At 40.6% G+C, this 27,967-nt stretch overlaps 1 protein-coding gene across 4 annotated transcripts; it reads right to left on the minus strand.

Annotated features, from left to right (window-relative positions):
- Nucleotides 1-7: 7 nt before the first annotated feature.
- On the minus strand, nucleotides 8-27,967 carry DRC8 (dynein regulatory complex subunit 8). Of its 4 annotated transcripts, none has more exons than XM_085219603.1 (7): nucleotides 27,852-27,967; nucleotides 9,412-9,496; nucleotides 6,437-6,509; nucleotides 3,261-3,340; nucleotides 1,609-1,651; nucleotides 1,440-1,506; nucleotides 8-673 (listed from the first exon to the last, which is right to left on the minus strand). In XM_085219603.1, the coding sequence occupies exons 1-7, from the start codon at nucleotides 27,874-27,876 to the stop codon at nucleotides 543-545; spliced, it is 504 nt and encodes a 167-aa protein (XP_085075729.1). In that variant the 5' UTR covers nucleotides 27,877-27,967; the 3' UTR covers nucleotides 8-542. The 4 variants fall into 4 exon arrangements, with proteins under 4 accessions (XP_085075729.1, XP_085075727.1, XP_085075726.1 ...); XM_085219601.1 differs by lacking the exon at nucleotides 27,852-27,967 and adding an exon at nucleotides 14,863-17,244; XM_085219600.1 differs by lacking the exon at nucleotides 27,852-27,967 and adding an exon at nucleotides 12,224-13,498.

The following is a 27,967-nucleotide window of genomic DNA, read 5'->3' on the forward strand; positions in this document are numbered from 1 at the left end:
CACACAATGAAACTAACTGGTCCAGTTTAATTGCCCATGGTGAAAAAAATGCAAGCATTTGTAAGACCTACAAACAGCACAAAATTTAATTCACCTGTGATATTATTTCAAATGTAGCAATCAATGCCTCATTAGTTAAACACAAACAGGGATTACATTTAAATACAAAAGCTTTATCATAGTAGCATGCCCTCACAATACCAGTTATTTTAAAATACTCACCTACTTGTCATCTGCTCTCCCAGGTCTCACTTTCCTGTTACTTTTGCAGCAGCGATTGTAAAGTCATTTCTGGACTCCATTATTTTTGTTATTTTTCAAACCAAATTTCATGATTTCTTTTCCAGATCTTACATACTATTTCTGTCAAGAACTTTTTCCAAGTGGAAATAGATTTCAATATATAGACAGACTCTAAGGAAATATAACTACACAGATTTTAATTTAATTATAAGCACAAGGTCACACACTGTGTTTTGTTACACTTGAAATTTCAACCAACTGCTAAGCTACATTACTGTTACCAAAGAGCACCTCAGAGTCTACTGTGGAAGATCATCAGTTTCATCTACTATCATCATTGAAATGTAGTCTCTGTAATGAACTGCATTTGTTTCTGGATCTAGAGCACTGGAGAGCATCTCTTCCATTTCTTCCTCAGTAAATGGTTCACCTGAAAAAGAAAGGAAAGTAACACTTTGTCATGGTAATTATTCTTTTCAGGGTTGACAAATTACCACTTCTCTCTTGTAAGGATATTTTTTCAGTGTTTATGTGCAGGGAAAAAGAATCCAGTTTCTTCACTTCTGCAAATGCAGAAGTCCTGCATGCTAAGCCAGCTAGTTTAAGAAAGAAGGCAGAGGGCTTGGATTTTTTGATCCACATTTAATTCACAATTTCAAAACACCCAGTCTTGCACAAGACATGTTTGTCATTTTGTACTTGAGGCAGGTAGGCATGAATCAGCCATGCAAGAAAAGCAGGCTCTTCAAGGGATATTGAGAATTACATAACATACAACTTAAATCTGGCCTTTGAATCTTTGTTTGAACGGGGCACTAGAATTAAGATCAAGATAATGCAGGAATGAATGAGTACTGAAATTACCTGAAACATTTGGAACTTTAAACTGAAGTTTTAGAGAGAGGAAAAAAGGAGTCACATCCTTAAGAAGCACAAAAATGTGCACAGAATCACAAAATACTCACATAGACAAAACTCTATTATAGAGTCTATAAGAAAAGGCAGATATGTTCTTTCCCTGCATTATTTACCAGGGAAATGTTCCAGTCTGTAGGCACTCATAAAGGCAACAGGATTGCTCGAAGATGGTGTATCTACTCCTGCAAGTTTGGGCTTGAAGAATTAGGACCACAAGGTGCCATATACACGTGTAATATTTATTTACATAAACAGTGATATTATAAAAATCATATTACCTTCTTCAGTCATATGTTTTACCAGCTCCTCTTTAGTAATGTATCCACTTTTCTTCTCATCTAAAGCCTTTAAATAAAAGGGATAAAACTGTTGTGTTTTTAATCATATTACATCAAGAATCAGCTACTTTTTTCCAGCAATTAGGTACCTGAATATTTAGTTACAGACCTCAAACGCATGTAGAAGAACATCTTCTGGAATAGGCCTGTAGCTGAAACCATTGAATGAGAAAAGTTAACAGTTAAAGTTTGTAAGGCTGCTCTACCATTCTGAAATAATAAAATATGAGTACTAGAAAAAAAAACTATTTTCTAGTTTGTCTATCAAACATTTAATTCCAGTTTGACTTTATGGGACTTTCCATATCTTCACCTCCTGTGTCTTTCATTGTATTCCCGTTTCATTCTCCTTGTGCTAAGCCAAATGAGTTGCTTTTGCATGTCTGAGCAGGCTGAGTGAGTTAGTAGGAATCAATAGCTGCTGAATCACTCCACATAGCAAATGCAGGGAACAGAAAATTGCCAAACCAAGAAAAGTTTTGTCCAGGTAGGCTGGTAGCTAAGCAACAGATCACCTAGTGGGACTTCAACAGTCTATTGAGCTTTCTTTCTTTTACAGAGAAAGCAGAACTGGGTGCATGTGTATGCTGGTAAGTGCACCTGATTTCACAGCTTTCATTTTAAAACACTGGTTATTTCATCCAGACCCACTTCACTCTTCTACTACGTAAAAACCAAATTGTTCTTTATGATTCAGATCTCACGTGCCCTTGGATAAAGTGAACTATAGACACGGCACTAAAAGATAAACGTGAGTCTTGACAAGCCTGAGCTAGCCTGGAAAAATGTGTGTTCTTGTGTGTGTTTGTATCGATGGGGTGGAGGAGGAGGAAGAGAGAGCCCAGGGCAGCAAGGCATCACTTTGTGAAGTGTTGAACATCAGTGTGAAACCAGAAACAGGCCATGAAGGCCAGAGAAGGCAAAGGTGCAGAAGTGCAGAAGACTTGGAAGGCAATGCACTTGTGCCAGCACACTGGAACCAAACATCACTGATTGGTCCCCGTCCAGGCACAGGCACAAGGACTCAACACAGCCTTAGGGAGTGCCCCATACCCCAGGATGCTGTGAGACAGTTGAGGGAAATTCCATAGCTATTTAATGTGTAGAACACCAAAAGAGCTTCATGTACAAGATAGCTTCTGAGTTTTGGACAAGACTAAGTCTCCCCAGACCCCTGGTTACTGCCTTTAAAAAGATAAACTCCCTATAGGTAAGACTGCTTTTTGTGCAAAATATCAAAATAGCACAAGTTCCTGTGTACATCTAAAGATTTGTATGTACCTTTCAATAATGAACAGCACTCTTTTTCCAGACTTGTAAATCAGCAAATATTTTAGACCAGCAGAGTGCTGGTTGTATACATTCAACAGTACCTGGCAGTCACTTTGAGACATGAACATGAAGCTGATTTATACAACTTATTAAAAATACACTTTCACAGACTGTGCTTCTCCGCAACTGTAACTTCGATAAAGTAATGGCTGTGACTTTATTTGTATATAGAATATTTTCAGAGTTGAAATAGCAAAGTAATTCTGATTCACACTAAAAATACAATAGCTAGATGCTATCACAATTCATTATTATAAGCTGATATTTGTACTAATACAACACAATTTTATGTAGACCATATCATTTTGAACTAAAATCTCACTACCTAATTTAAAAAAAAATCTGTATTCCTTCGAGTTACCTAAAATTACTGCAGATAAATTCATTCAGAATCAACCATGGAATAAACTAAAGACCAGTTTACATTACCTTCTGTCAAGTAATATTTTTGTCATCACTGGAAGAAATTTTTCTAGATGAACATATCCAGTTGGTTCTTCTTCTTCTACCTAAAAATAAGACTTAAGCATGGTAGGTGATATGAATCATTAGCAAACTAATAGAACAATCAGAAAATTGAGGCCAGGTGAGTCCCGCAATAAAATTACAGATTTAGACTTCAAGTATTTATATGAAGTTTTTTAATGCCACATGGCACCATAACATATGTCTGAAATACTTGTGCTTAAATAGAAAGAAATTCAAGGAAAAAATAATCTCCCAGACAAAACATATGCCTGCTATTTCAGAAACTTTCAACAACTCAATATTGCCCTCTTGTGCTTAAAAATCATTCGTGCAGAAGAACTGGACATCTATCTGATCTCCCACAATAACTCAGCAGTGGTTTAAAAATTCAAACCACAATTATATTAATGAAGGCAGGTATGACCTGGAGCATCCCCAGGATGCGCAACACTATCATCCATCACAGCACACTGTCAGCACATTCACCAGCGTGGTTTTGGCCTATGCCAAACTTTTGCCCAACAGCTACCAGGTCCAGTTTGGGCATTGGGTCTGTGGGCTCTTCTCCCCAGCAGCCATTTTGTACAACTGCATAGCATAAAACATTTACTAACATACACATGGGCTGCTCTGTGCCAGCTGGCTTCAGTACCCGAGGATATTTCTGGGCACATTTAATGTGCTAATTTGGACACAGCCCCAGTCTAGTACATCTCTAGGATGGAATCTGTTGCCTCCACATGTTTTGTAGCCAGAGTGTGATGAAGAGAAGATCCAGAGAAGCAGACAGATGGAGTCATGGCAGTATGAAACAGTCGTAAGTCAGTCCATAAATTACTGCATGAAGAAAAGCTTCCCTTTGCCTCTCAAATAAATTAACAGATTAGTCCCAGAACATCATGGACTTCTAGTAGCATTCAGATGGCAGTCCTACATGGTAAAAGACTGCTCTCTGCAACTTGGATGCATCTCTTCCCTAAAAGAGGAAAGTTTTATCCCCAAACAGAGCTCTTAAGAGAGCTAGTTTGCTTCTGTGTTGAAACTGGATGCTTGTACTCTCACAGTCACATCCTGCCGGGCTCTTTACAGACAGCTCAGGTTGAAAGAAGACTCAAATAGGTACTGCTTTGAAGTCGCCTAACTGAGCCAGAGAGATCTAAAGCTATAAATCTTCCTCCTGGGAGCTGGGTCAGAGTAGGGTGTTGTCTAATACATTAAGTTGCTTAAACGTAGAACTGCATCATAACTTTGAGAGCTATCTGTACACAGAATGTATTAGGGAACATCTGTGCTTCAATTTGTATTAGTTCAAAAGTCCACAGATGGACTCAGAAATGAAATATAACAGCTATATATAAGAAATACATGTCTTACATTAAACAGAACAACAAAAAACAAGGACCTGGAACATCCATGAAGATGGTAAGTTATATAAACTATATTTAACAGCCAAAAACCATTCAGTCTGCTCATCCAAATAGTTCAGTATTATCCTAATTTTCATAACAGAAGAACTGACAGTAGGGAACAACAGCAGACAAAATGCAGCATCACATTAAAAGATCTTTCCCCTCCAATTGTTACTTGCACTTCATTATCTGAAGCAGTTAGCACTGCTAGACCTAAGACTTTGCACAAGGTTTCTCTCATTAAATTCTGATCTACAATAGATGGAGCAAGTACTGAGGAGAGACAGGCGCATAATCGTACAAAGAAAAGAGACTCTCAGCATCCTGACTGTCCTGGTTTTACCTGGGCTAGAGTTAATTTGATGCCATGTTTTGTCTTTAGGAGAAAAAAGAAATTAATAACATAGCAATGTTGTGCCTGTTGCTGAGCAGTACTGCACATTGCCAAGGATGTTGCAGCTTCTTTAATGATGGGGCTTTAGGTGTACAAGGAGCTGTGAGGGAATAGAATCAGGACAGCAGACCTAAACTGGCCAAAGGGATATTCCATATAATATGATATCACGCTGAACAATAAAAGTGGGGAAGTTGGCCAGAGGGGTAGTGTCTAGCTGGGGACTGGCTGGGCATCAGTTGGTTAGTGGTGAGCAACTGATTGTGCATTACTTGTTTTGTAAATATTGATATATATATTATCATTACTATTATTTTCCCTTTCTGTATTTTTATTTCAACCCACAAGTTCTACTTTTTTATTATTCTCTCCCCCATCCCACTGGACAGCTGTGTGGTGCTTAGCTGCATGCTGGGTTAAACCATGACACTAGTGTATACATGAAAAAAGAAGATTCCTCTCCCACTTTTCAGCTCCAGAACCATCCATTCCTTAAGGTATACTACTTTTCAAAAAGTATGTGAAGTCTTTTTCCCACTACTTTGCCCAATGCATTAACCCCACCCTGCCACAGCACCGGAACTCCACCTTACCATTATAAGCATGTGTTGAGGAGATAAAAATTACAGCATGGGAAAAAAACGTAGAGAAAGACAGTAGAAATTCCTTATCTCTCTGCATCATTGGGAGGACCTCTAAGTCCTGAGAATCTTTATATTAGAATTCTGACTTGCAGACTTAAGTAATCAAGAAAGAAAAGATTACCTAACTGAGAAATCTCAAGACTGTCCTCAGAAGGACAGAAAACTGAGCAGGCTGGCTATAAGATGCAGTAACAGAATCTGTTGGAGAAAAACTGCCATGTCTTTTCTCTGCATATTTTTGGATTAAGTATAATTTTAATACCTGTTCAAGAATAATTTTTATTTAGTCATCCAGCATTTGTCTATGGCATGTCCAGAGCAGGTAGATAGTTAGGGTTTGGATATCCAATCTAATTGCAGTTTAGAACAATCTTTTTCATCAGCCAAAAACATTCTATCCCTCCATTTTCTACAGACAGCCCTCCACCATAGCTCAGTGTCACAGTGGCCTTCTGTGGTAAAAGACAGTCAAACTCCCCATTTTAAGCCATCAGTGTTGTTGTCTCAACAGCATAAAGGTTTGTTTCACAGCAACCTGAGAGACTGCCTAGTTCACTTCCATGACACATGACAATTCCTCTTTTCACCTGTGGAAAAGAACTTAGCTCTCCCATAGAGCAAGGCAGAAGGCAAGGCAGAACTTGTGCAAGTTCAAGATAGAAGATAATAGAAAACACGTAAATCCTTTACCTTTGCAAGCAGTTCATGTAGCTCTGCCTCAGTTGGGAAGCAACCCAGTGATCTGACAATTGAACCAATCTCTCTGAAAGAAAGTAAAACATCTGTGTCAGTGATTCTGCAAAACAAGAGTGGCTGTGGCAAATACAGCCATCAGTTCAGAGCTTGCATATAGGAGCATGCATAAGCATATCTACATGACTTTTAAGATAATGTCTCAGTAAGCAATGCCTACTTTTACAGATGTTAAATATCTTGAAGCTTTTGATAGGGTATAATTATACCTGTCGGTTTCCCCAAAAATTCCTTATTACTCTTGTGTTCATTACTGTGTGCAAGATAATTGCATTTCCTGTAATTATTAGGCTTAACTGCAATAAAGTCTACATTCGCATAGTTAATAAAACACTTTGAAATCTATTGAGATGAAAGGTGACAAAACCATAGGTTTACATTAAATGCTATAAAGATACAAATTCTAACTGCAGAAGACAACAATTACAAAAGTGAGGTGGCCCTGATATGTTCCTGCTGCACAGATAGATAATACTATTTTCCCCCTGACTGTCATTTAGTTCAGCAGCTTCAGTTTCTGCTGTGTAGTTTCTGGCACACAAAAATACAGTTCAAATTAGCTTATATTCATATAGGTTTTGTAGATCAGACAATGACAATTTTGTGTCATGGTTTTCATCTTAGATATCATATTCTCAGTGGCAATATTTGCAAAACCATGGATGCCACTGACATAGGATATATTCTAAGCCGAATGAAACACTATCCTCCTCAGGCTTAATTACTTACTAATTCTTGTATTTGCATTAGGAATTACCCAGCACTCATGGCATTCTGTCAAGCCAGCGCAGCTTTCCATATTCTTCACATATATCTGATATTTCAGGAAATAACACTCATACTTCTACAATCATGGCTAAGAATTGTGCTGTGCTGCCACCTTCTGATATAAGATAATCAGACATTAATAGTCACACTACTGTGACAACACAGCCCTACAATACAAACACAGGGCAATAAACAAGGCAGTAAATTGTTTTTCACTGTCATAACTGTTCTTTGATTAAAATTACTTGTGAAATAGTGCATTTACAGCGTTACATAGTCTTTGAATGTTCCTTCTCACATGTTATAACTTACTGGCTGAATGAAAACATTAAAAAGAAAATTATATTTGAATCATTTAATTGTTGTAACATTTTTCTCAAGCTCTATATCCATTGCAGAGCATAGAAACTTTACATCTACGCAGACAAGACTGCAGATGTAAATTACAAACAAACAAGTATAACACAGTACAGTGAAGGTCAGAGGGTCCTTGGTGTCACCAACCCAGCCACGAGCAGGCAGCTGAAGGGACACCAGGACAGCTCCAGCTCTTGGCATTGAGCACCTCCTTGAGGATGGAGATAAATCAATAGATTTAAGGAAATAATCTTAAAAAAAACTTGAGGGAGGATGGAACAGAATTGAACCAAATGTGGAGACTCGTCCTGAAACTTCCCCTACCAACTAAAACTGAAAAGTCATTTCACATGTGAGTTCCTCACACATCCTGTCTAACATCAAAATAATTTCATCAACTCTCCCCCTCCTTTGTGGAGTTTAACTGATTGAACTAATTGAATTTTAATTAAAAGATCTGGTGAAATTCTTGTGAAAACAATAGTATGAAATATGCAAAATTCCTTTGGTAATCTTCAATGACAATGGCTTGTAAAAATTCAAGGAGACATAAGCATGTTTAATTTTTTATGACAAAAGTAATGTTGTTACATGTTATGAATATTTATGTTAAAATAAAATTGAAGTAGCATTGCCAAATATTCATACTTCAAATATATCAGTATTAACATTGAGCACTTTTAAATTTGATGTCCATTAGCTATGTATTGTGTATCCTGTTATGCCTTGATGAATCTAACAGTCCATGACCTTTTTACTCCCTCAGATGTATATTCTGTTTCTGTTTCCACAACAATGCAGCCCAAAGTTGTAGCCTGTTCCTGACTCTCTTGGCCATCCCCCACTTCTGGTCATCCCATTTCAAAAAAAAAAAAAGCCCTATAAGAAGCATCACAAAAGTGAATGACTAGAGCAATAGAACAGTTTCTCATTAAAGATTAAACATATCTAGACTCTCCAGCATCGAACTTCAGTGATAGAGGGAGATGTGACAGAGAGCTATGAAATCATCAATGCTGTTCAGAGGATTAATAGAGAACAATGATTCACTATCTAACATAAAGTACAACATCAAGAGTCACTCAAATCCACGTGACAGATGCCCAACAAAGAAGAAATAGTGCGTATTTGCTCAATTCCTTATTCCTTCCCCAACTAACAACCACTAGCTCAGATGAAGATACTTGACTACATGGATTCTTAGTACAACTGAGTGTGTTCACCCTTATGTTCATTATTACGTACTGTTATTGTATGGTTATATAATACATCTACATGCAAGGTACATGTGAGCTTCCTAAGACACCTCCTCATGAGAGCAATATCCACATGTCACAGTACCCCAGAGAAGGAGGGATATGTGCACTGCACTGAAGTAGGAATGACCTATTAAGAGCACATAATCATGGCAGAGACTGGCAGGGACACCCCTTGATGTGCTGAGATTATTTTGAAAGTGAAGGTATCCATTCAGTACCCAGGACAAAGAGCCAAATGAGCTACTAGAGCAGAGATTTGCTAGCAGTAACTGTAGCCTTAGATTTCCTAACTGGATTCCCCCTCCTCTTGCTTCTTGGCCCCACCAGTCCTGGCATCCCTTTCTCAAGTCAGTCTCAGTCTCCAACCCTGAACAGTGCAAAATTTTCACTAAACAAAGAAATACTTGTCTGATCAGTGTCAAAAGGACTGTTTAAATTACATTTTCTGGTAAGGCAGATGCAAGCTGGGGGAGTTACTTATCTCTGTACTACAGCCTGTAATATCTCTATGTGAAGATATTTACAAACCTGACATCCACATTTTCATTTCCGTCACGATCAAATACCTCAAAAGCTTCTGTAATCTTTTTCTCAATTTCAGCTATCACGCCATCTGCAAAAAGAAACACATGGATAACATACAACTTCCTTTTCTATGCTGATAAACTCCAGATTCTTTTCAGGTGTTTGGGGCTTTTTTTTTTTTTTGCATTTTCTCATTCTCATTTATTTTTGTATCATGTGAGGTAAGAATAGTAAATGTCTTAAAAGCCATCGTTTAGAAGCATTAACTGAAAACTGTATTCAGTATCAGTTTCCTTCACCATACTACCCTTTTCTATTTTTCCCAGTTCTAGCATGAACTAGATACAGCTCTAGGCACTGCCAGTTAAGTAAGACTGGCAGGGAGTTGGGCTTAAGTCTTCTGGTTCTTTCAGAACACTTATTTCCTCTTCAGGTTATCCAGACTGTTCATCAGCACTTGATGCTCATCTGAAGTTAGCCCGTAAGCAGCACACCTGTCCCAGCTGTGACATTTCTTCTTCACAGGCTGCAGCTTCAGTCTTTATTGGAACACAAGCAATTAAATAAATGTCGCTCTGCCAGACTCTTAAGCAATGAGCATTTAGAAAAGCTATTTCCAATTAATACAATTTGCTAGATGCTACCATTCATTTAACTATATGAGCTTCCTTTTCTTCCCTGGGGCCAATTGCTCTGCTAGTTCAAAAAGTCCTTTCACAGAAGAGAAATTATATACAGAAAAAAAAAACAGCATCAAAAGAATACAACCTTAAACAACCACTTAAAATGCTAGAGAGCAGTACTTGCTGCTTACCAGAAAAGACTTAGTTCCAATGCAGCCCAATAAACCCATTTACACAATGTGATACCCTGAAACTCGTTTAAAGCTACGTAAAGACTAAGATTAAGATTTTATTGAAGAACACATCCATGGACTTGATTTTATTATTTGATGTTACTGCTCAATACCTGAAACATCAGTTTTTAATAAACATTAGTCCAGGTATATTTTAATAAATATGGTCAATTTTATATTTAAATTCCTACATGCATGTAGCATCTCATTAATTACTTCATCCTCTCTTTGTGGTACCATTTTATGGTTAAAAGCAGGTGTAATGAAACCCTGAGGTCTCTGGTAACCTCTGGTGAACCATTTCTCACATGGGCTGCCTCTGACTGAATAGGTCAGTCCAAAAGGACGAGAGATACAGCTTCTATCCAGCGATAGCCAGATCCGGAGTCATTTACATCTTGTTCTGTTTTCAGTTGAACAGGTTCTTATCAACAGCTCTTTTGTAGATCTCTCCATCCACTTATCATGGCTCACCAGCAGAAAGTACTGAATCCTATCAGTGACTACACTTAGAACCCCTGGCTACTCTAGTATCATTTAATCTATTCTACCTGCCATTATTTCAACCAAAAAGATAGGAAGTCACTTTGGCCCCCAGGTCCCCTGCCATCTCCATTTAATTTCAGCAAACCTCCCCCTCCTGCTTACGGATCCAAGCTATAGGATTTATAATCACCCTGCTAAGACCACTCCTACACCTAAGATCCCTACAACTAACCTTTACAAATTCCAGCTCTCCCCATCATCCCCACAGCCACAAGCAGTACTGTCTCACCACGCAATGCCAAGCAAACAGGAGAGATGAGAAGGTGGTTGGACTACTGGGAATATCTGAGCCAGCTGGAGATGAAAAGGTACAAAAAGAGTGTGAAGTCTCTGCTTAAGATCTGAACCTACCGCATGCTACAGAAAAGGGTTTGGCCAACAAGCAGAAATAACTAATGAATTTCTTACTCCTCTGACAATCAACAGCTTTAATATGGAGTTAAAATCCTATAAATGTGTCTAGACCCAGTAACAGTTCTCCAATGGAACAGGAGGGTGGTGCTGCTCATGAAGATATGAAGCCTGTACCACATTCCCCTCAATAGCAATACCCAGTTTATTAGGTAGGTGTGCAAGGCAAAAGAATGAAAGAAATGAACTAAAAAGCAAAAACAAGTGGTCTTTGACGTTTGCAGCCATTCTTTCATTTGAACTCTTCCAAAGTACTTCACAACACTAAATTATTAGGGAAATTAGAACACAAAAGTTATAATTTAAATCTCTCTATATATGGCTGTAGTTCTAATTAAAAGAAATTTAGAACATTTACTTCCTTAAATATGTGGCAAGAACAAGCAGCTTCACAATTGCAACTCACAGGAGGTTGTCAATTAGCTCTTACAAGACCTGATCAGGCTTTTAAGCAACTGTTTACTGAATCACTGCCTACCTCATGATAATAAAAAGCGGTTGTAACACTAAGCACAGGTGAAATCTCAGACTCTGAACTAAGCACGCCACTTTTATTAAGATATTTTGTTTTCAGAGCAAAAAGGGAAAGCCAGTCTAGTGTCCTAAGATTAATTCTTGGTGACGTGATAGCAAGGCGTTGTCATGCTACTGTTTCTCTTTCCTAACTCTAAAGCAAAGTATACCACTCCTTAAGTTATTTCACCATGAATGTTTGGATTGCCCTTGTGAAGTTTGTTCAGGAACCTGACTGACTTAAAAGCAATGCAGAAAGCTCTCCCCACTCCAAGGAAGAATGCCTTACTGACATGCGGAATCAAACTGTAAGCCCAGTAGGATTACAAAGCAGGTACGGTTTATTCAAGTGCTGCGCAGACACCGGGTGCAAGGGGGATAGATCCACCTAGCTTGCACACCGTCTGGAGAAATCATGCTACAGATATAGGCGAAACTAATACATAACCATTAGTTTTCCCAGAATTCGGATACATATTCATTACAAACCCAAGAGTTCGTTAGCACGTAGACCCTCCCCTCTTGCGCATGCGTAGTGGGTCATGGGATGAAGATTTGTTTTTCCTCACAAAGACTTCTGACCTTTCTCGCTGTAAACTCCTGGCCTTTCAGGGGGGAGCATCCCCGCCAACCAGTTTCTTCTTGCCCTGAGGACATCTAATCACATCCTTGCCAAATGTCCTCCGGCTGTTTTCAAGCCCTTATCTTTGTGGCCTTCATCTCCCTCATTATCCCAGACACAGTGTCTGCCATCCTTTATTTTCTAACATTCTTATAGAAGCTCTACGTTCTTGCTTCTATAAACTGTCTCCAACTATTCCCTACACCCTCCCCTTATTCTCAGTCACTGTGAAGCCTTTTGCCTTTTTACTTTCACTTATGGGGTCCGTCTCGCCTTTCAATTCCCCCCTTTTCTTTAATCTAGCAGGATTTCCACCTGCTAGATTATTCCTTCTTAGTGTGTGAAATCAACTTTCCACCTTTTGCCCTAACTCATGTCTCTTCCATACTTCGCATTCCCTTCTAGTATTCCCGCATAGGCACATAGAACACCTCATTACACACAGGTGAGGCCTACCAATAGTACAAGTACGATGCACGCCAAGAAAAGCTGCCTTAACCATCCTAGATTTAGTAATCAGCCAATAAGTGTGCCCCATAGATCTGTTTTGCAGTCGTGTTATTGATTCTTGTCCTATGCAGGACTTTTGTTTGCTCCCAGATTTTCCTTAAGTCTATTCTCAGATCCTTATTTATGTAAGCACAGCAACTCTGATTTATTAATGTGCATACCCCTCCTTCTTTAGCTGTTAACAGACCTAATGCCATCCTGTTTGGAGTACTATTTTGGACAAAGAGGATTCCTCCTCTTGGATTGCTCGTAATGCGTTTGTTGTGGCGTTTTCTACTATTTCTAGAGTTGCAGAGATATTCACTACAGCCTTTTTCCACTGGGCTACTCCTAATACCGGGACAAGGGCTCTCATGAAGCTATGGTATCCTGTATTATGCCTTACCAATGGGTTATCTACCCTTTTAACCCTCCTTGGGTTTTGATACTGGCTCCAAATAGTTCTCACTATGCCTGTGGGAGTTTGAGTTCTCCCATCTCTGCCCAGCCACCAGGAACCTTTACCCAATCAACACCTGCTCATTATATTACTTCCATTACGATATTCATGCCCACTAATGAGAATGCTATTACTTTCCTTAATAGTAGCCATTGTTAAGTATAGAAATGTAAGGTTGATTCAAATAGAAGGGAGAAGACCACATATTTAACAATAACAAATAAATAAATATAACACAAAACATAGTACTATTGCAACCAAAATACAAAATGTAACAGCACACAACATCAACTTGCCACAGATGCCACCCCGTGTATACTGAAATAAAGCAAATTAGCAACCAACTCATCTTTTCCTTATGAGTTTAACTTTTGACAGTGGACTTTCCTTGACAGAACAAGTAGTTCCTCAGCATCTTGGATTAACCTCCTATACCAATACTACAGTTACTCCACATGCCTTATTAGTTCTATAAGGGAATGCCTCTGTCCACTGTAAAAAGGTATAAGTTTGTACCAACATACAGCAACACCCCCCCTTGGGAGTTCTGAGAAATCGATTTGTTGCCCTCCCTTCTAAATCATTAATTAGATTGCTATCTTCTCCAGAATATTTTACAGGTTCTGATTCAGGTTTAGAGATTTTAAAGTTTACTGTCTAGAATTAAAGCCTTCTCCAACTACCTGTCCTGCCACCTGACTCATCATCTTATTTCCAGATCCCTGTACAGTGTTACCTTTCTGATGTCCTTTACAACATATATAGCCACGCTCTTTGGTAGACTTACATCATGCTGTTTTCCTTGTGTGCGCAACCCTTGCTCTTTTCAGATGGTACTACGAGTGTGTAGCATCCCAAACACATAATTAGCATCTGTCCATATAATGAAGGCTCTTGTCCGGGCAGTTATTTCAGCCTTTTGAGGGAAAGTCCCCTCAGGTAATGGTTGTGCTTTGATTACCTTGTCAGTAGCAGCTACTGCATATTCTGCCTTATAGTTTCCTTGTCTCACAAAACTGTTACCATTGGTAAACCATGTGTCTTCTGCATCTAAGGGTTTGTCCTTCAGATACGACCGGCTGGAAATATGCAGCTTCAGTTGTTTCAAAGCAGTCAAAATACTGGTTCTCCAAGAGTAGGATTGGAGGAAGGATACTGGGTTGACAATATTAGTTACAATTATTTCTACATCATCCTGCTCTAACCAAGATGGCCTGGAATTTCAGGAACCTTTGGGGTGAGAGCCAATGCCCTCCTTTTACCTCCAATACAGTAGACACTGAATGAGATATTAAAACTGTTATTCTTTGGCCTAGCATAACTTGATTGGTTTCTTGAATACGGAGTACTAGTGCAGCCACCGCCCTCAAGCACCCCAGCCATTTCTTACTCACTTCATCAAGTTGTTTGGAGAAGTATACTCCTGCCCTTCAATAGGGCCCAAGGTTCTGGGCAAAGACTCCCAGGACTATTCCTTGTTTTTATGTGAGCTGGTAGTCCCAAAGCTGAGGTAATGCCCACCTTGCCTCCCCATTTCACATAATATTTTGGCTTTACCAACAGTCCGTAGCTGTATATCCATTGTCAGCATCATCCTGTCACTCCTGGGAACATACGGAGTTCCTTTGCAGTTTGTGGCTCAGGGGTTTGGCAGATGGCTTCTTTCCTGACAGACCTTAAGGTTTGAAGTCCAGCTGTAATCTCATTCCAAATACGTCACTTGCTGCTGAGTTATTTGTGCTTTCTGTTGAGAAACTTGGTAATCATTTAAACCAAGAAATTCAGCAAATCCACAGTCCACTGCACACAGTCCTCTTTTGTTTTTTGTGACATCCACATACTGCAGTAAGGTTCCACCCTGGGATGGAGGAACCCAAGTCTCAGGTTCACAAGTCAACCAGGTCTTAAAAATCACTGACCTGTTCTCACAACTCTGGGTAACACTGTTCAGATTAACTGAGTCTTTTCACCACATCTTGGGGTTTTCCTATTCAAAGCCAAATAACCTTAGGCTTCCTTTGGCCAAACTGGGCAGAAAAGACATCCTTCAAATCCAGAAGATAAACTCCGCTTACTCATTCCTTAACTTGATTAATAAAGTGTATGGATTTTCCACCACTGAGTGTATGCATTCAACTATTCTATTACTTGCCCTCAAGTCTTGTACCAAACTATAGTACTTGCTTTCCAATTTTCTTTTATCATTGGCAGGTTTGGAGTATTGTATTGAGATTCATATTCAATTAGTAATCCAAAGTCCCAAAATTATCTATTATTTCTTTTATCTGTCTACAGTCACATATCCTCAAAGAGCACTGCTTTACCCTGACTGGGCTAACTCTTGCTTTTAACTTAACTTCTAAGTAGGTCTGCATTTTTGGCTCTGCCAGATATCCCTGATACCCACACTCCTAAGTGTATCTTATTCAAGATTTCTGTAACCTCTGGGGCTACAACCTTGTTTTTCCCAGTTTGTGTTAAAGCCAGACTTACAATTCTCAATCAGTTAATATTGTTTGATCCTTAGCTCCAATTTTATTTAATTTCTTGCCAGACATGTATAAGAATTTATGTGTTCCAACTTGTTTTCTCAGCCTATATTTAATTGATTCCAAAAGTAAGCCTTTTCTTATTGGGCATTAGTTCCTACTACTGTTACAAAATCACCTACAGGCAGTAAGAGGCACCTGTATCCACCAAAAGATAGACCTCTTTATCCTGCTCCCCTTTCTTCAGTTCTGATATCCCTATCACACCTTGCTCATCTTTGCCTTCCTCAGCCTGTGTCCTTTCCAAACTTTTCACTTTCTAAACTCTCATCATTACATAAACTACTAACATCATATTTTAGTTTTACCTCCTCCTCTCCGGAGGCTTCCAGTGCTAACACTGGGATTTTGGGTTTCCTAGATCTTTGCAGAGGCTATTCTCACTTCCAGCACCCTATCCTCTCCGCCTCCCCCTTTGCAAGTAATGTTGTTTACAGCAGCAGTCTCCATCTGCAGCTCGCTCTCTCACACCAAATTCTGCTCACAGGGGAACAGTGCCAGGGGGTTGCTCTCATGCCAGCACAGATAAACTCACCTTCCCTTTAACCCTTTTTCCTTTGTACATTATTCCACTATTCGTACCCTAAGTTACACTTCCACTTACCCTCAATTCTATTTCTGTATATCATTAACAATTACCTTTCTTATACCATCAAAACAGTTTGTCCCATTCCTTTCAAAATCCACAAACCTAACCATACAGTTCTCCAAATTCCACAACCACCCAGCACTTGGTCTCATGATTAGGGTACTCAATTATAAAATTGGTCCCATTATTCCATTTATGTTCCTGGTTTCCTATTTAATATTCCCCCTCTGGCTCACCAGCAATGTTTCTCCAGTGAGCCAAAATACAACCCAGAGGGTTTTCTTGGTATCACTTTAGACACCCCTTGTTCCAGAACAGCCTCGTAGGTATAGGTACACCTTCATGACATAAACATTTAACAACAACAAAGACAGTGACAATAATCAGTACAATTTACCGTCAGGATCCTTCCTATCTCCACCTCCCTCCAGGGCCCAAACTTCCCTCTATATTCCTTCACTACGATCTATAGCATACGTATTTCCATCATCATCCCAATCTCATTTCATTTACACAGAGAAAATATGTACATATGAACAAATAACACAGAACAAAAACAACTTTCGCTTCATCCGTCTCCGGCCATTTCCTTCACAGGAGAATGAAACAGTGGATCAGGGCTCTCTCTCGCCCCGTAGCTTAGCTACATCTCACTCTCACCACACTCACACAATATTGGCTTAGTAAAAATATAAGTTTGAAATTCCTTAGTTCATAGTTCTAGTTTCCTCAGAGGACATCCCAAATATTCTGATGGTATTAATTCAGATACACGGTACCAAACATTTACAACAGATGGTAATAGCAATTATATAACCTATAACTCCTGTTATCACAACTAGGAGAACTCAGATAACCATTTAACAGCACACCCACTATATCCTGTACCCTTACCCTGCGTACAACTTACAAGGTCCGTTTGTGGGTGCTCCCCCAAGGAGCTGCTCTCCAGAGTCTGCCCACCCCAGCCGGCAACCTACCAAACCTGTGAGCTCACTTCCCAGGGGCAGCAGCAAGGCTATACCTCGCGTAGGATGTCTCCATACGGCTTAAAAGTCCCCTCATTCCATACACATACCTGGTCTGCTGATAGATGGTCCTTGTCTGCTCCCGCAGTGATAGAATGAGGAAGGGGAGTCCTTCCGAGAAATCTCAGGGCATGAGGCACCCCTCTTCTCAATTGATCCTGCAGCTGAGCAGAGGGTGTCCCATCTGAGGTGCCAAATTGATATGAGGAATCAAACTGTAAGCCCAGTAGGATTACAAAGCAGGTACGGTTTATTCAAGTGCTGCGCAGACACCGGGTGCAAGGGGGATAGATCCACCTAGCTTGCACACCGTCTGGAGAAATCATGCTACAGATATAGGCAAAACTAATACATAACCATTAGTTTTCCCAGAATTCAGATACATATTCATTACATCCCCGAGAGTTCGTTAGCATGTAGACCCTCCCCTCTTGAGCATGCGCAGTGGGTCGTGGGATGAAGATTTGTTGTTTTCCTCGCAAAGGCTTCTGACCTTTCTCGCTGTAAACTCCTGGCCTTTCGGGGGGGCGTCCCCCCTCAACCGGTTTCTTCTTGCCCTGTGGACATCTAATCACCTCCCTGCCAAATGTCCTCGGGCTGTTCTCAAGCCCTTATCTTTGTGGCCTTCATCTCCCTCACTATCCCAGACACAGTGTCTACCATCCCTTATTTTCTAACAAGCTCTACATTCTTGCTTCTATAAACTATCTCTAATTATTCTCCTTCACCCCCCCTTATTCTCAGTCACTGTGAAGGTTTTTGCCTTTTTACTTTCACTTATGGGGTCTGTCTCACCTTTCATTACAGTATTTAACTTATTCTATTTTAAAGAAATTACTACTGGAAAGGAACACAAAATCTTGAAGCCTTTTGAATCTGACTTACTGGCAAAACCTTTCTGCTCTATAGAAGAAAACGGATGCATTAGATTTTGTCTAGTGACCTCAATTCCAGAGGAAGCGTAAAGTACAGTCAACGCAGTATGCTGAAACATTAAGTTTATGCTAACCTCCAGAAATAATTGGACAAGAGGAATATTTTCTTCTCTACTCTGAACATCCAATAGCATGCAAAATATAAATATAGCAGATATCAGAAAAGAACAATATGATTAAGCAGTAAGCTTGTCAAATATGAAATGACTCAGCTGAAGTCTTTGCATGCAGTGGTACATAGTCCTATTAGCGATCCAAGCTATGGTCTGCAGAGTTAGGAAAGGGATAATGCTCTCTGTCCCAGATGTTATCACCTAGGAGTCTGTAGACAAACTGAATTTTAGCCTCTTAGAAGAAGAGAGTTTAACTGATTTCTGTAGAAGTCACTTTCAAGCATTCACGAAGAAGTAAAAATTAAGTCCCACTGAGATCCAGCCTTTCACGATTAGACTCATTTTGCACTAAGAAGGTGATTAGCTTCTCCCCTTCACTACAGGCAAGAAAATCTTTCCTTCCTGCTATTCAAAGCAGCTCCTGAGCAGCAGCTGATTGCTGATGACAAGCTAGCTCTGGGACATACAGGGGAATGATGCCAAAGTTCTGTGGTACACCAGAGAAAACTCTGCTCCCTGGTAGACAGTCTGAGTGGTGAATACAGGCATATATCAATCCACACAAAAAAACACTTCATGCAACTCAGAAAGTGCACCAAAACCATGCCCTGATGCTTTGACTGTATGTAATCTGTGCACCTATGTTATATCTACATATATGTCTATATATATTCTTATATATATAGAAGCAGCAATCTTCATAAGCATCAGCAGAGAAGCCTATAATCCTGGGAAATGATCATGGAATATTACCTAGTTATATTCAGCTGGAGTTCAATTTTCTCAAATCTGAAGCACCTGCTAAAGTTTGATGAGTGATTAGTTTTTATACACCTATATACTTTTTTTTTGCTGTAGGATTCTGTGGGAGGAACCCTCCCCACTTCCACTTTACAAAACAAATTTGTGACTATATCTACAACAAAGGAGAAATGGAAATGCAAATGCTGGTTTGTATGACAGAACTGCCATGTTGGGAAGTAGAGCGCACCACATTCCCAGCCAAAGCAATTTAAAGCAAGACAGACTGGAGGAAAGAAGGCATTCCTCATCTAGGGCAAACCCTGACAGCAGCCCATAGCAGAATCCAGACAGAAGCAGCAAGTATGGGCCTTGGAAATGCAGATGTGCAGATTGGAGCCAAGACTTGGCTACTGCACTGGATCCTCCTGCTGATGAAGTGTTCTGGACCTAGCAGTATGCCCAGAAAAGAAGAAGAAAACCACAACATCAACTAATCCAGGTTAAAATTGCTAGAGATTCAGACATTTTCTAGTGAGTAATTTGCAACCTATACTACAGCCTTCCTTTTATACCTGCTAGGAGAATGGCCCAGTGGAGGCTCATGTCAGCCTCTGCCATGCTGGTGTTAGTAGGCAGCAGCTCTTCCCTTCAGAAGAATAATGATGCAAGCTGGATCCCCCCATACACAGCACAGGAGGCAGGTTTTCTTCTTGCTCCTTTGACCAGTCAGGATGACACTGTGCAGCAGGACTACTACTTCTAAACAGCAGGAAAGTGCACAAGCAAATGAATACTTGGCCCCCAAGCCCTCTCCATTGCTGTGAGGCTGCTGCTCCACCTCACCACACCCCTGGCTGCCTCTGCCATCTCCTGTTATGCCACTGGCTGCTGCAGTTAGGTGTGTAGGATAGTGCTCTGCCTGGCTCCTCTCCTTGGAGCTACAGCTTACAGATTTTTATCATCCTAGAACTAAGTCCCTCTGGGCTCTGAAATGATCAATAGTGAGAGCTAATGCCCTGACCTGGCCTTCATAAGCGCCTTACTCCTTCTATCTTAACCCATCACTGACCCCGTATTAAGGAGTTCAGGGCTGTGAGCAGTAACACAGAGCTTACTGCCTGTCTTCAGGAGAAAGCACAGTACTAGGAACAAAAGGAAACACATGATGGGTATGTTCCACGTAAGCCCAAACCTCTAGACAAAAAGTAGCGATAATCTCTTAGAGTTTCAAAGAATCTGGAGTCATCATTATGTACACCAGAAATGCCCGAGCATCTTTCAAAACACAACAGCACCTGCCATGACCTTAATGATTTCTCCAGCTTTCATACAAGTCTGTTCTCACACACTGTACAATCAACAAAAGCACAGATGTTATAGTTATGAGGTATACCAGAGAGCTTGGCTACGTAGTTATTACACCAAAGCAGAAAAGATAGGCTTATCCATATCCTGGGCTCACTTACAAAACTCCAGCAGAGTAGATCTCCAGAAGAGATCCTTCTCTACTGGCAGTCAGCTCTTAAATGGGTCTAGGAGAGGTGAAGCAAGGCTCCACCCCTTCCAGCAATTTGAATTGCCTTCACCTGTGCTCCCATGACTGACTCATTGCTTGCCTCAGGTGATCAATCAGAGATTCAGGCCATGATTCAGCAGTTCCCATACACACGCTTTGTGTATTTGTTGTTGCAGCCTCTGCAAAAAAGCCACTTTCTTTTTCTTCCTCATATTTTGTCGTGCATTAAAACTGTATCACCTCATCACTATTTTGTCTTTCTGCATTTCTTGAAGGGAAGGGTTGAGCGAGACAGTTCGCCAAACTCTGAAGTGCGACACTTACAGTGACCTTACATCACACAAAAGGTTTCTAAGTCCTGGTTCATAATGACACGCATTTTCATTTGATAAGCTGTCAAGTGGCTTATGTCAGGAGTAGCTGTGGCATTTTTAGAATGGCTATCAGAACATAGCATGAAATATTCAGCTATAGTTCGCAGAATTTGGCCTCACTTGTCTCCTCCAGCAGTCGGCCTTGTTTGTTACTTTCTGCTCCCAAACCTTCAGCTGGATGTTCACAACAGTTGCACATTATTATTTTGGAAGCAGCACCAATAAGAATTCTCAAGAAGAAAGATATGTCCTAATTGGACCTAATAGGTCTCAGTTCTAATCTGGATTTCAGCCAGCCAGGCTCATCATCTATTCTGCAGCTACTCAAGTGGTAGTTGAGTTTGCTTTCATGAGACAAGCGCTCTGTGAGCAAAAATGCAAGCTCTGAGTAATATTGCTCATCCTAACCATTTGCACAGGTCTAGCTCTAGGAGTAAAGCATTCCTTCTGCTATCTGGTGTCTGCAGACAAGTTGTCAAATACCTGTCACCGTATACAAGCAGCACTGAGGGCAATGAAATGACACACTTTGCCACAGTGACCTGCACAACGACTGGGGAAAATCTTTCCCTTTTAATATAAAAATCTTCCTTGTCTGCTGAGCAGAGTATGTGGAGATAGCTTCCAGACGTTGAAAGAAAGCAAAAAAGATCTTTGCATAAATATGGACTGCCTCCTGTATACGTGATTCACAGGTAATATACAATTACTATCTTCTACTTCTCGAGGAAAGTCATAGCGTTATCCTTCTTAGACAGAACTGAAAGAAATGACAGCACTTGAGGTTTGTTAGCCTGCAAAAAATAATTACTATACTTTCTTTGAAGTCAATACCAACTTCGTGCAGTCTCCCTTTTCATCAGGCAGCGATAAGCTCAGCATAAATCTCCATTAGCAGTGTCCTCTGCATCCCTAAATTCCCAACTCTGGCAGTCGTACCAGCACTCCTGTTGCAGCTCAGAGCTGGCAAAAACTCTCAATCTCCACTGCTGCAATTTGTTCCGTATCTTTCATCCCAGTTACACATGGGAGCTAATGAAAGAGTTATGTCTAGCCCGTACTTATATTCTCTTTCATCACCAGTGGCAAACTGCCCTGCAAGGATATATAGCTCTCCTGGCAATGCTGGGAGTTGTGCTATACCTTCAGCTGCTGCTGAAAGGTAAGAGCCAACACAGTTTGCCACAGGGCCAGAAAGCAGCCTGTGCTGCTGTAATGTGTGCTCCCTGAAGGCAGAGCCTCCATTCCTCCTGGACTTTACATAGCCACAAGGGACAACTCCAGCACTCACAGCCTTACGCTCTCCCCCAAGCTGCCCAAAAGGCAGAGTGCTGTGGTGCACCCTGAGACACGGGTCGTGCTGCTAAGCACTGGGGATGATGGCCCTGGTGGGGCGCACTGACCTGTCACCAACAGCACACACGTTCACCTGCCTGAACATGTGTCAGCACAGAGCGTCTCATAAATGTGCTATGCTCACTAAACTGCCACTGGATGATGAAGTCATCAATCAGAGATCAGCATAAAGTGGATATTAAAGCTCTTAGAAGTAATTTATTACCAACATAAAATAGCATGAAGTTTAACTCTAGCAGTAGCGACGCCAGAATACAGCAGTTAAACTTCCTTCATTTGAAAGACATATAATTGTCTAGAACATCATGGGAGAAGGAAAGCATTTCAGTATGACTTCTAATACACACTGCCACGATATAACATACCACAAGTTGCCTGAAAGGGTCTTAAATGGGCTTACAAAAATACAGCATCTGTACTGGTTGCGATTCTATCTGCACTGCTCTGGCCTGAGGACTTGGACCAACCAAAGCAGCTTCAAAGAGAAATAAAACAGCAAGGGATTAGAGGGGGCTTGTTGCAGCTACGTGCTTCTTAAGGAGCTGTCTTGAAAGCATCACGTGCAGGGCTAAACCCATTTCTTTACACATTATGAATGCATATGAACCTCCAATTATCTTTTTTGTTTGTGTAAGGATCATAGTCGGAATTTGAACAGTATTTTAGCTGACAAATTTAAGACATTTACATTTATTTTCAATATGAGGTAAGACATTTCTATAACCATTTGAGGCAGAAAAAAAGAACACATGCTGCTCGTGGATAAATTTCACAACTGACGTCTTATTGTAACCTAACCACCAGCAACAAGGTCCAGGTCCAGAACCTCTTGCCAAGTTAAACCAGCAGCACAAAAATCCTTACCATATTGAAGATGGAACTTCTTCAAAAAACTTCAAATCTGATAAGTTTTTGAAAGCGATGGCTGTATGCAGCAGCAGGCTGGACTCAAGGAAATTCTATCCAATCTCACATCTGCAGGACTTCTGCATAGTACCCACACCTATATAACATCGGGCAGGAAATATTTCGTATTTCCAAAGAGCTGAAATCTGTATTCAATTTTAAAGATTGACATTCACAGTTAAAGATCATTTATAAAAACATCCCATGGGACCAACACGCAATGCAATCTCAAAATCCTTGCTGGCCAGGTTTGGTTTTGGGAAGCCCCTGCCTTTCACATTGCAGCAGGTCCCTGCAGGCTCACACGGTAGCCGCAGTTACTGCCCCTTACCCTCCCGGTGCCAAATCCCACCACAAATAGCAACAAAGGAGTACGTGCTCACACAAATTAAGGTGGCTTGAAAATAAAGAAATAAAGAAATAAATCCTCAAATCTCAGAATAATTAGTATGCAGACATGGAAATTCTTAATAACATGTTACCTGCTGCTAGAGAGAGAATTTGTGGGAGTTCTCCAGCTCCCTGTCAGCGCTGCGTATCTGCTAGTTGGCATTGTTTAAAAGACAAAAAAAGTTTAAAGCCTTTCTGCAAACCAGCTAATTTTGTACTCGGTAAGTCAGTTAGAATTCAGCCAAACTGAATAACTTCTGCTATTTTATGTGCCATGGAAACAAGAAATCTGCCAATCTGCAACTACCTCTTCTACACGCATTTGAGACAACTTCTAGTGCAAGACAACATAGCCAAGAGGATCAGACGTCTACAGCCCATGCTGATCTATAAAAGATGGGCACAATTTATTCTTTGTCTCAGTCTCAAGTACAGATATTAAAACATAACTCAAAGTGATGTCAAGGCGCATGTTAAACCGCATTACGACCTAATAAAAGATATCAACTTTCCTCCTCAAACAATTTCTCACAGCAATGTCAACAAGAGGAAGTAGTATTTATCTCTAAATCCTCAAGTGGTAAGACTACATACTGATTTTTTAAGGGATCTCATATATTCAGGTTTTCTTCTACAGCTGAAATAGTCCTTGCTTGAGCCCTATGAAAGCTATTTGTTTTAACAAAATATGCTAATGTTGTACTTTTCTCCTCAAAAGAAACGCTGCTTCTTTTACAATTAGAGATAACTCACCCGATGAAATACGTTAGCCTGAAGGTTTATCGCAAGTGTTTAGTCTACGGCTTTTGCACTTCGTATGCTGATGCTTAACTCCTGAAAACCCCCAAAACCAATTTAAAATCAGTACAGCACAATATTTAAATGGACTCGTGTACTTAACATCATATGCATCATATTATCACCTTCAATGGGATTCTCCAAAGCCATACAAGCTTAAGCACTTTGCTGCGTCAGGTTTGAAACTCTCCTGCTAGTTAAGTGAGCTGTGAGCACAGTTAATGGTTACAAATGCCTACGGCACTTTTGGCAGCCACCAGGCTCGCTAATGTTGGACTCACAACTCAACAAAAATACAGTGAACAGCAACAGAACACTTTTAATCTCTGTAATGAATACAGACTCAAAGCAGACTAAGGCAATGTGAAGAATATTTAGATCCCACTCACAGATGTAGGAAGAGTCAGAGGGGCAAATGAAGCAGTGGCAACTCCACTTTTTCACAGAAGATAACAGTTAAATGGGATGTGCAGCCTCTTCTTAACAGAAGTAAACTGCAGTGCATCTCTAATTACACCAGCACGCCAGGTGGCAAAGCAGGGCAGCTAAAGAGCAGGTGTGTGTACAGCTCAACACATTGGTACTATATTTACATAAGGCTCTAAAAGAGAGGTAAAAACCTCTTTCCCATCTCCCTAACAACCTCGATGTGAGTTTCTCACAAGTTGGGAAAAGGATATGTGAGGACTAATTACATATTGCAGCAGTAAATTGAATTCCCCAGAACTACTACTATTTACCAGAGAAAATCATCATCAGAGAATGGCTACTGTCCACCTCCTTAAGTCTTCACATCAGAATCAGGTAAGTTTCTGGAAGATCTCTGTTACCCAGAATCAGTTGTACAGTTCCATATGGGTGTGCAACAGGAGCTCAGAATATTTAATCTAACTTCCTTTTGGATTCAAATTCATGACTTATTAATTGCATTTTAAATATGCACTAACTAGCACAAAGAATATGGTGTGTGTAAAACTCTCATACTGATCACATACACAGCATTACCATAATGATAAAGCCACACTGAACGTCCTCTCTTTTATGTACTTCCATGTAATTTCTTAAATCCCAGCTGGAGAAAAATATGTCCTGTCTTCCATATAGTTTTACTTCAAGCACTAATGGTCTGACACTTTACTTTCAGGTTCTAGTAACATCAGCACTGAGATCAGAGATACGAAAACTTAGAAAATCTGACACGTTCTGTCAAATTGTAAAGAAAGTATCTGAGAACAAACTGAAGAACAGACAGATTGAATTAAGTAGCAAAAAAGGGGAAAGAAACAGAATGATGGGAAGAAAGATATGGACAAACATGCAAAACAGAAAGATATAGCAGTCTAATGTAATCAGATGAGCATAAATAAAAAAAAATTAAACAACATTGAAAGCACAAATCTAGGAAAATAAATTCATGCATAAAGCATACAGCTCCGTATATTGTGGGCACGATACTAACACTCACACACATGCAAGATTTTATTCACAATTATGTATGGTAGAGGGTAACACGTTAGCAATGTCATGCAAAAGAGGCTGCAAGCCTTGGCCTTGCAGTGTTCTTTCTTGTGTACATTCAGTATATCTGTTAAACGTTAAAGTAAGCATTTTAACTTTGAAGAAGACAAACTTGAAAATAATAGGACCTAAGGGAAACTTTTACCACAAAAGCAGGTGGAACTACAGTTCTACCAAGAACCAAGGGGAATACCCTAAAGACTAATTATTTGACAATGCAATTAATGCTTTTCTTCTGTTTGAGACACAATAAAGTAAAAGCTGCAGTTTGTGTTTATGTAGAATGCTTGTCAGAAGCATGATTGCTGCGGGAATCCAGGATTCGAGAATTCTAATTAACCCCCTAACTGCTATCTGCAGGAGGTCTAAGAGCAACTCTGACATGGAGATAAGCCGCCTCTTCTTATGGGATGCTTCTGCACTTCAGTGAGACACTGACTCAGTATGCCTCAGTGATGAGACACTCTATGAGGCAATAAGCAACTCACCTGCTCATAAGAGCATACGATTCTCGTAAGTGACCAAAGGGAAGCTAGATGCCTCGTCTTCACACTATCCATGAGATACAAGTCATTGTCTTCTTCCTACAGACAGGAAACCAAAGCCCAGCTTGCCACCTTCCTGCGATCTGACAGGAAGGGCCAGGAATGAAATTCCTGACAGCACAGTTTTCCTTTAGAAGATAACATGCGGTGGTCTCCTGGGCACAGTTCTTTACAGGATGATAAAATACGTGAAGTAGTTAAAAAACAATCAACAAAAGGGTGTGTTTTTGGGAATACAGTGCTTCAATTTCTTTAAAATTACATTCAAACTAAAAAAATGCATTAGAAGCTATTAATCAAGCAATCAAAGAACAACAAAATCCACCAGCACTACCAAAGTTTCCTTCTCCAATAGTTTCTGCCAATGAATTAACAAGTTGGTGCAACAGCTCAAAATCATAAGAGTGGCTGCCCAAAATATATATGGAGCCAGACTATCTCTTCTCCAAAGGTTCAGATTTTCCAAACCCTTATCCTTCAATCTCCAGCTTCCTCTGCCAGAACAGTGCCTCATTTTCTGTAGCAAAAATGGAATGATGAAGGATCACACCTTTTCAAGACTAAACAGAAATGAAAAACAGATGGTCAGAACAGACCTCACTGCTGTGCCATTGGTCCTAACTCTGAATTTATGCAATGCATCCAAACGGCTCTTTCAATACTACCAAAATCAAACTCCTCACTCAGTATTACCCACAACAGCTATTTATACTTTTCTACAGAAAATACCGCTTTTACTCATTAATACAAAATAATCTATTTTTTACATTATTTCTATTATGGTGTTCGCAATCTCCGATGCACTACCACGTCCATGTGTTTATTTACACAAAAGATGGCATTCAGAAGGGACACTGTGGCGAGCTGCACAGAAAGTACAACCTTCTGGAAACAACACTCGGACACCCTCGCGGGAGGAATTACCTTTCGCCTTTAAATCACACTTTCTGGCAGCGCTTCCCGAAGCAGAACATGCCCGCCTCTAAAAATAAGCTCCGGTGCCCCCACCGGCACGGATCATTTTTCCTTGGCGGAGGGCTGGCACCGCCCCACGCCGTCACCCAACTCTGGGCCCCCCGCTCCCCGCGCCCAGGCCCGCTGCGTTCCGCAGGCAGCAGCGCGCTGCTGGGGAGGCCGCGTCCGCCTCGGGCGCGTCGCCCCTCAGGCTGGACCTGCCGGCCTTACCCTCATTGCTCCCCTCCTCCGCCATGGCCGGGCCCCGAGCCGTCGCCGTGGCGACGCGGGGCACAGCGGCCCAGCGGGCGCTCCCCTCCCTCCGCCCGTTCTGCCACCGCGGCTTC

Source organism: Meleagris gallopavo, chromosome 2, assembly GCF_905368555.1.
Source record: "Meleagris gallopavo chromosome 2, MGAL_WU_HG_1.1, whole genome shotgun sequence".
NCBI lineage: Eukaryota > Metazoa > Chordata > Aves > Galliformes > Phasianidae > Meleagris > Meleagris gallopavo.

Coding starts and splice junctions, on each gene's coding strand:
- DRC8 (XM_085219600.1), bottom strand. CDS start 12,278: ATGACCCACTACGCATGCGCAAGAGGGGAGGGTCTACGTGCTAACGAA. Junction 1,507..1,608: donor TTCTTCTACATGCGTTTGAG/GTCTGTAACTAA, acceptor TTTTATTTAAAG/GCTTTAGATGAGAAGAAAAG. Junction 674..1,439: donor AAAACATATGACTGAAGAAG/GTAATATGATTT, acceptor TTTCTTTTTCAG/GTGAACCATTTACTGAGGAA.